The 9,023-nt window shown below is 43.1% G+C and overlaps 1 protein-coding gene across 1 annotated transcript; it reads right to left on the bottom strand.

Moving 5' to 3' along the window:
- LOC134022796 (deleted in malignant brain tumors 1 protein-like) lies at positions 1–8,896 on the bottom strand. The gene is made up of 21 exons (XM_062464546.1): positions 8,800–8,896; positions 6,618–6,744; positions 6,219–6,415; positions 5,851–5,949; positions 5,633–5,731; positions 5,351–5,443; positions 5,135–5,239; positions 4,752–4,850; positions 4,453–4,494; positions 4,247–4,345; positions 3,934–3,975; positions 3,728–3,826; positions 3,477–3,518; positions 3,037–3,135; positions 2,724–2,765; positions 2,462–2,612; positions 2,133–2,347; positions 1,474–1,649; positions 837–1,228; positions 383–627; positions 1–172 (listed from the first exon to the last, which is right to left on the bottom strand). The coding sequence occupies exons 1-21, from the start codon at positions 8,894–8,896 to the stop codon at positions 114–116; spliced, it is 2,619 nt and encodes an 872-aa protein (XP_062320530.1). The 3' UTR covers positions 1–113.
- Between the last annotated feature and the right edge of the window lie 127 nt (positions 8,897–9,023).

The raw sequence follows: 9,023 nt of genomic DNA, 5'->3' as shown, positions 1-9,023 counted from the left end.
GTCTTTTGAGGATGCTTTTATTGATTTTTCAGAAAGAAATGGTTAAAGTGTAAGAATCAAATGTTACTGAGTTAGATGTTTTCCTGATTAGAGGAGCTGGTTCACAGGTTTACTCAGGCCTTCACCTCATCCTTGACCTCTGGTTGAGAAAGTTCTCCTTCCTTCTCAAGGTCTGAAAATGGCAGAAAAATGTACATGGACTGTCTTTTATGCAGTACTTGTGCTAAATTTTTGATTCATTTTTATCACCGTCATCATGAACCACAATCATAACCCTCTCCATGGGTTTTACATGACACAAGAATAGAAATACACATGCATGAATGAATCTTTGTCAATGAATGAATCTTTCATATGATTCAGTGAGCACCAGTCTGCTGACCTTGACGTTGGATGGGGCCCAGCACCAAGGTGTGGCTGTCGTGGCTGGAGCCCAGAGCCCTGGCCTTGCGGGAGGAGCAGCCTCGCCGACAGCGTGAGTTGTAATCCGAGGCCTGACAGATGATGACCTTGCACTGCAGGTAGACAAACTCGTGGGTTCGCAAGAATCTGAAGGCCTTGAAGGTGAAGCGGGCGTAGCTATGACTGCCTGAGAGGTAGGGATAGTAGGTGTTGTCTCTTCTACATCTGTGGGGACATTGAAGGGCACATGCAACTTTGAGTTCCTCAGAATCAATATATGTATGGTTATGGAGGTATACACGTGTTTATATTAAAGTAATCAAACTAACCATAAGCGAAAGAGGGCTCAACACAATTTTTACTTCTTACCTACATTACATTACAGTAAAGGTATCATGAAGTGTACTTTAACATATGAAGCTAGTGTTTCTTACCCGTTGCGGACCAGGTCATAAGACCTGGTTTGGAAGTCGTGAGGTGAGGGCGAGGCCACGCAGGTGTCCAGGAACAGCACCAGACTGCTGTCACTCCTCCTCAGACTCACCTGGACATACAGGTCCTGGTTGAGCTGGACCTTGAAGGGGACCTCTGTCACCTGGTTGTAGAAGCTACTGGAATGGTAGAAGGCCATGGTGCCATTGAACCTGCCGGATCCTGTGATGGTGCTGTTGGAAACCTCGTTGGCTTGGTACATAATCTGGACCATGGTGTCCTTCTCCATGTGACACTGCACGTTCAGTTTGAATTGCGACTGACGCGAGATCTCACCCAAGTTAGACGGAGATGCCCGGAGTGCGTTGGTGTAAACCACTCTCTCATTCACAAACTGTCAGAGTGAACGTGAGAGGAGGATGAGGGGAAGGAGAGACAAGGTTGATTGAAACTATAGTCTACACAACATTAATCTACTTGTCATACATCTCATAACCGCATCTTGCAGCAGATCTATTGTGCACAATGTTAAGTTATATTGGATTCATTGATTGATTCATAAATCGTGGCATTCAGGGTCTGACTTTGAGCAATGTGGAATTCTGTGGTAATAACTGGCCTCTGGCATGAGCTGCCTACCTTTCTTACGGTTCCACAGGTGTTGATGGGGAAGCTGAACACCACTTGATAGCTGGAGACTGAAGGGCGGCAGTGTTGGTCATTCAGGTACATGTTGTATCCATCATAACCCAAAGAGTTCAGGTAGGATCTGGAGACCACTATGTTCATGATGTCCGAAGAGCAGTCCACCCGTCCTAACAAACAACAGCACAAAACATCCTGTTTGTCTCCCCCATCCAGAGGAAGTAAGTGTTGCTGAGACGGGAGGTCCACCTCCCTCTACATTTACATTTAGTCATTTAGCAGACGCTCTTATCCAGAGCGACTTACAGTAAGTACAGGGACATTCCCCCCGAGGCAAGTAGGGTGAAGTGCCTTGCCCAAGGACACAACGTCATTTTTGAACGGCCGGGACTCGATCTGGCAACCTTCTGATTACTAGCCCGATTCCCTAACCGCTCAGCCACCTGACCTGTGAAGATAACCTTCACACACGCTTATCCACAGGGCCAAGAAAAAGAGACACTGTGTTTCTACCGTTCAGTCACCCATGACGAGCCTTCTAGGGAATCCAACCCCTAGCCTTTCTATCTTACAGAAGACAACATACATTAACATAAAGACGCCAAGCTGGTCAGAGAAATGTGCTTCTTCCAAGTGTTCCCTGGCCAGGTTACCTGTGCTTGCTGGCAGAGAGCTGCTGAACTGAGCCTCAAAGCCACGGCTGACCACGGAGTGGTCGGAGCGGAAGACAATCGTCAAGTAGCTGGAGGAGGAGTGGAAGGCATCCAGTGTGGTGTTCCCGCCGGAGCAAAGCTTCCCCAGCGGTCGGGAATGAACCGAGGGGCCGTCGTACACGGCGACGTAGTCACAGTTACAGCAGTTCTCCAACCTGTGTAAAAAAACGAATGTCATTTAGGGGTCTTTAGCAGCAGGTCCCTGACACGGCTGAGGAGAGCGACCTGGTTTGTGATCTACGTGAGCTCTGATCGAGTCTGACACTCACTCCAGCGAGGTGAATGACAGGTAGACCCTTTGTCCAGCAGGGACCGATAGCTGCCACACACAGTTAGCGTTGTCATTGTAATAGCCAGGGTGGTAAGGGCTGGTGAAGGTCCCAGAGCCATACATGTTCTCTCCACAAGGCAAGTGAGGCGCTAGAGCGAGGAACATGAGAAAAGGACATGTCAACACGTCAGATCTTCAAGAGTCTGTTGGGGATGTCAGGTAATTAATAAAAAATAAATGTTACTGAGAATTGTCCATACCTGCTGTTGTGTATGGGCTGTTGGTGCCCATTGGACAGTAAGCTGAAGGAAAAAATGGGAATTACATTTATGTGGGCATCTATGAAATGTTCAGTCATCCTGGACTACTTCAAGTAGTACACAGCATACATTTTAAAATGCTTTTATTGGAACAAAATATGCCATTATTTGTGCAGTTCTGCATAATAAAATGTTCACATTGTCATTGGTATGACAATCATTGGTACATTATAAGTTCAGAAAGCACACACTGTCACCCATTGTCTCTAAAATGACTGAGATGGTGCTCAGTCACTGAGCTGAAAACACTTACAACTGTAGTCATAGCAGCAGTTGCCATAGTATTGACAGGAACTGTTGCAGGAACAGCTTCCAAGATCCCGGCCACAGTTATACCGACAGGAGGGCTGAGCTGGAAACATAAAGCAGGTGCATCATTAGGACAAAATTATCCTGTCCTCTATGGTGTTGGCAACTGCTTAACCTTTTAAGGAGTGAGTTATTTTTCCAAAACGGAAGCTAGCTAGTTTTAGTTAGCTTCCGTTACCTAGCAACCTAGCATAATACTCGTAGCAATGCTACTACCTGCTAGTGTTACTTGTTAGCCTCCTAATTGTAAATTTTGAAGCCATACTATAGCGTTTGTCATATCGTTTTTGTCTATCGGAAAATAGTCGGTTGGAATGTTCAGAATCACATATGTGTGACGCTACTCCTTATACAGTACCAACAAACAAACCAAAACATCCATACCTGCTGTTGTGTATGGGCTGTTGGTGCCCATTGGACAGTAAGCTGAAGGAAAAAATGGGAATTACATAGTACACAGCATACATTTTTAAATGCTTTTATTGGAACAAAAGATGCCATTATTTGTGCAGTTCCGCTAAATAAAATGCTCACATTGTAATTGGTAACATTATAGGTTGAGAAAGCACACACTGTCACCTATTGTTGCTAACATGACTGAGATGGTGCACAGTCACTGAGCTGAAAACACTTACAGCTGTAGTCATAGCAGCAGTTGCCATAGCGTTGACAGGAACTGTTGCAGGAACAGCTTCCAAGATCCCGGCCACAGTTATACCGACAGGAGGGCTGAGCTGGAAACATAAAGAAGGTGCATCATTAGGACAAAATTATCCTGTCCCATGTTGTGTTGGCAACTGCTTAATATACAGTACCAACAAACAAACCAAAACATCCATACCTGCTGTTGTGTATGGGCTGTTGGTGCCCATTGGACAGTAAGCTGAAGGAAAAAATGGGAATTACATTTATGTGGTCATCAATGAAATGTTCAGTCACCCTGGACTACTTCAAGTAGTACACAGCATACATTTTAAAATGATTTTATTGGAACAAAATATGCCATTATTTGTGCAGTTCTGCATAATAAAATGCTCACATTGTCATTGGTATGACAATCATTGGTACATTATAAGTTGAGAAAGCACACACTGTCACCCATTGTCTCTAAAATGACTGAGATGGTGCTCAGTCACTGAGCTGAAAACACTTACAACTGTAGTCATAGCAGCAGTTGCCATAGTATTGACAGGAACTGTTGCAGGAACAGCTTCCAAGATCCCGGCCACAGTTATACCGACAGGAGGGCTGAGCTGGAAACATAAAGCAGGTGCATCATTAGGACAAAATTATCCTGTCCCATGTGGTGTTGGCAACTGCTTAATATACAGTACCAACAAACAAACCAAAACATCCATACCTGCTGTTGTGTATGGGCTGTTGGTGCCCATTGGACAGTAAGCTGAAGGAAAAAATGGGAATTACATTTATGTGGGCATCTATGAAATGTTCAGTCACCCTGGACTACTTCAAGTAGTACACAGCATACATTTTAAAATGCTTTTATTGGAACAAAAGATGCCATTATTTGTGCAGTTCCGCTAAATAAAATGCTCACATTGTAATTGGTAACATTATAGGTTGAGAAAGCACACACTGTCACCTATTGTTGCTAACATGACTGAGATGGTGCACAGTCACTGAGCTGAAAACACTTACAGCTGTAGTCATAGCAGCAGTTGCCATAGCGTTGACAGGAACTGTTGCAGGAACAGCTTCCAAGATCCCGGCCACAGTTATACCGACACGATCGCTGAGCTGGAAACATCAAGCAGGTGCCTCATTAGGACAAAATGATCCTGTCCTCTATGGTGTTGGCAACTACTTAATTTACAAAAAAACACTCATTTGTTTAAACACGTTTCTTTTGAATGTGCAAAAAGTTAGAAAGGTAGTACTAAAATAACAACAGTTACAGACGCAGCAACCAAGGATCAGTAGCAACCACTTTTGACTGCATACACGCATTCTCCCCCCCCCCCCCCCCCCAAGTGTAAAATCAACTGTGGCTGTCACACAAGACGGTTTGCATAGGGTTTTACCTTGAGTACCTGAAGGACCTGTTTCATAATCTGTTACTGCTGTTGTGACATCTGCTGTTGTTCCCGCTGCTGTTGTGTCCGCTGCTGTTGTGACCTCACAGTATTCTAAGAAAGGTAAAGGATTTGCATGGTGTCACGGATTAGAACAGACCAGAGACACTACTAAAGTAACACAACACCCCCCACATGAACGCAGATCGTAAGATCTTCACATACCATAGTAGCTATGGCAACAGTTTCCATAGTACTGACAGTTGTAATGGCAGGAGCAGTGTCCAACATCATAACCACAGTTGTACCTGCAGAGATCTTGGTGGGAAGTGGGGGGGGCATGTTGAGAGGTCTTCATACTTATCAAATTACATTTCATAATTTATAATAGTATTAAACAGATTTATTAAAATACAATAATAGTACAGTATATACTAGTATAGTACAGTATGGGCCTATGAACTTCAATGGTTTTCATTCCTTCTCTGTTAAAGCAGGTTAACCTACCTATGTCAGTGGTAGTGTCCATAGGCCAATGAGTGGGCTCCACAGTAGTCTCCATATCAGGAGTTGTTTCAGGTTGTGGGGTCACACCTGAACAGTGATCTAAAAAGACACGAAAATGGGAATGGATGACCATTTAAACATTGGAGGCATCAGAAAGGTCAAAGTTTTACCAATGAATGAGGCAAAGGGGTGAACGCCTGAGCATTCGTGCTTCTTACTTCGATAGTCCTGGCAACAGTTGCCGTTGTATTCACAGAGGTGGGAACATGAACAGTTCCCCATCTGATGGCCACAGTTGTATCTACAGGATCCTTCAGCTACATGTAAACATGAACAGATTTAATCAATCATTTGATGTTGCTTCCAAAACATGCTGCTTTCTCAAATATTTCTTCAAGAGTAAACCACCTGTAGACAGTATTCTGTTTACAGTATTCACTATAGTGTGAAGATGTATAAGGAGAAAGTATTTATAAATTCCCTGTCTGCCATATTAACGTGCAGAAAATACAATACACCATGGAGATCCAAGACATGGATAGTTAGGTGATGGGCTGGTGTGTTCCTCTCAACTGCAGTGACTTACCCACTAGCCGGTATTCAGCCCGAAAGCCTTGGTAATTTGAGGAGCTATCACTTTGGAACCTCACGGTCATATATGCTCCAGTGGAGTGGAAGGAGGAGGACTGTCTGCCACACAGCTTCCCCAGCAGACGGCCTCTGGTCGAGGAGCCATCGTAGACAGAGATGGCATCGTAATGGCAGTTGGAGCTACCTTCCAGACTGAGAGCAGAGACAGGGAGGGTGGAGAGGGATGGTCAGGCTTCCTCGCTTGTTTGCTAACTATCTGTCACATATGTAATGCGTCTGTATTATTTAATGGATTCATCATTTTCATCTGAAAGATGAATATAAGTGGAGGGAGGCAGTTTTGCCTTCTGTCAATAAAAGGAGAAGTTATCAGTATGTGAATGGAAGCTTATACCTGAAGAAGGGGAAATCCAGTTGAATAACTTGATTTCCTCCATGTGCCTGGATGTACCACACACAGTCTGCATTGTCGGGGTAGTTGCCTGGGTAGTTGGGGCTGTTAAACCCTCCTCTTGACCCCCCTGACAGGGAGCCACCACACGGGAAATAGGCTAAAAAGAAGGAGAGGAGGCAATATTTAGAACAAGTTGTTGCCTCAGTCACCATGATTCCTTCTAAACTCGCACCTTTGAGAGCATATATAAATGTCCTATGTAGCTAAACAGTTCAAATGTCAAGACAGACATCTTTTTTAGGATTGCCTCACTACAGTCGATTATTTCTGTCTTTTGGATGAATTATAACAAATCAACGTTCCTGAATAACACAAAATAACGTGTCTCTAGTCATTGCATCTTCCTTACCGTTGGTTGTCTCCCATGCGGCTGGTGTGCTCCAATAACCTGAAATAACAGATTAGGAGTTGATGTCAATGAGCAGAGTCTCAACATAAATGTTTTTCAGAGGCACATTGATGGCTGCAAATCAGAAGTCAGTTTACTCTTAAGAAACAGACATAAATTCAAAGCATAATGTAGACGTTGTGTAATCTTACCTTGAGCTGCACTTAGGAGCAGCAGAGAACAAGCTACAAAAAGTGTTGCCATGTTTCACCGATGGTCTGATTGTGTCAGTCCAACATAACAGGGCCTTAAATACCCAACGGATGGCTTGAAACTTCCTTAAAGCACCAATAAAATTGCATCTCAAATCGTGTCTCAAATTCTTTATGAGGAAGGTGTGGGAAAGTGTACACATGGGCCTGTGGTCATAAAGTATTTTACTCAGATAACGGTGAGGACGTCACACACAGCAAAAGTCGAGCATTTCATAAACCTTAACTTCCAACAAATGACAAGAACATTAAAGACATACACCTGAAATACCAAAAGGAAGAGTAATCAACCTGCATGAAAATGTGCCGGTATGGCTACATCTGGTACATTAAAATGATGGACCCAAGCACTTGTGTTGAAGATTGTGTATCTTCCTTCTTATGTAAAATAAACATGAAGAGGAGCAACTGAACAGGTGGGCAAAAGTGCTGAATCAGCAGGCTTGTGAAAACACATGACCTTTCCCATTCTGAAATCCATGTATACTTGCATTGGAAAAATAAAATTGTCCCACGCCCCAGTAAAAACCAGTAGGCTACATGGTAAATGTATATTTTTAAATGCATAACCTACAATGAATTCAAAACAGGTTCTGTCGAAATAATGAATATTCTGACCAAGAACTTTAGTTTTGTTTCTTTAGACTACACTTATCTTCATCTTGGCGATTTCATTAAAATGCAACCCCATGCTGAGATGAATGAATAACTCAGTACCTAAACAGTGTCACATCTTTCAAAGGCTGAGTTTTGCCAAATATAATGATATAAATATATATATATATATATATATTTTTTTTACATCAGATATGTCAAGTGTTAGTGACAGAGTGAGCCCGGATTCTAAACTGTGTAGCTGCACATGGTTTATTCTGTTGACGCAAGTGCCTTAAGAGGATTTTCCTTATTATGTGCAAGTGTGCAATTCTCTCATCCTGGCTGTAAAGCAAGCACCTGTTGAGTTTATGTCAGTTTCCCAAGACAGAATGTCAGATCAGAGTCACTACTGTTGAAGAGACCGACCAGTTTAGCGTCTCTGTCTGCTAGCTCTGGTTTAAAGTAGTGAGTGTTAATCCATTCACTTCTACTTAATTGAAAATAGGTTATTCCTTCACTCGATAGACAATCCAGTGACTCGGTGTAGTTCTACTATATCCCGTGTGATAATAAAATTGTGTATCGGCAGAGTTGGGGTTCGGTTGTGATACGGCGGGAATATTAGCATCCCAGTGTCTCTGCAGTTTACTGCCAAAACAGGCAATCACAACCTTTTCCACTTCGCGGCCACTTGCAATACTTAAATATTTTTGCGCCCCCCCAAACATCCGTTCGCTTAATTCGCGTTTATCACACACGTTTGACGACACCACTTTGAAGCAAATCAGTTAAAATAATGTTTTTTTTTTTTTTTTTTATGAGCTAGAAACTTTTTTTGTGGCGTGTTGTATGTGAAATTTTTGATGTGAATATGACAACTGTGCTAGGACCGGTACTGAGTATTACCAGAGAGTATTACTGATACCGGTGTTCTGTAAGGGAGGTGTAAGCTCGCACTGGTTGGTAAGGATGAGATGAGAGTGCGCGAAGAGCGAGGTGGTAGAGAGCGCGAAGCGCGTCATGGTACATGACTCCACGGCTACGGCCTTGAATTTAGGTATAGGCCTACCTCTTTTCTAATTCCGAAACCAGTTCTAGAATATTTTTTTCGTACTGGAAGACCTTAATTTGCATACAGTATAAAGTTAG

This window comes from Osmerus eperlanus, chromosome 6 (genome assembly GCF_963692335.1).
Source record: "Osmerus eperlanus chromosome 6, fOsmEpe2.1, whole genome shotgun sequence".
Lineage (NCBI taxonomy): Eukaryota > Metazoa > Chordata > Actinopteri > Osmeriformes > Osmeridae > Osmerus > Osmerus eperlanus.
The sequence above is the reverse complement of the archived record's forward strand: the minus strand, read 5'-3'. Positions and strand labels throughout refer to the sequence as shown.

What these genes read in the sequence shown, in the direction of transcription:
- LOC134022796 (XM_062464546.1), bottom strand. Translation starts at nt 8,896, where the DNA reads ATGACGCGCTTCGCGCTCTCTACCACCTCGCTCTTCGCGCACTCTCAT. An exon ending in ACCTCCCTTACAGAACACCG is followed by an intron (nt 6,745 to 8,799) that starts GTATCAGTAATA and finishes GCTCCCTGTCAG; the next exon opens with GGGGGTCAAGAGGAGGGTTT. An exon ending in CTGTCATTCACCTCGCTGGA is followed by an intron (nt 2,348 to 2,461) that starts GTGAGTGTCAGA and finishes TTTTTTACACAG; the next exon opens with GTTGGAGAACTGCTGTAACT.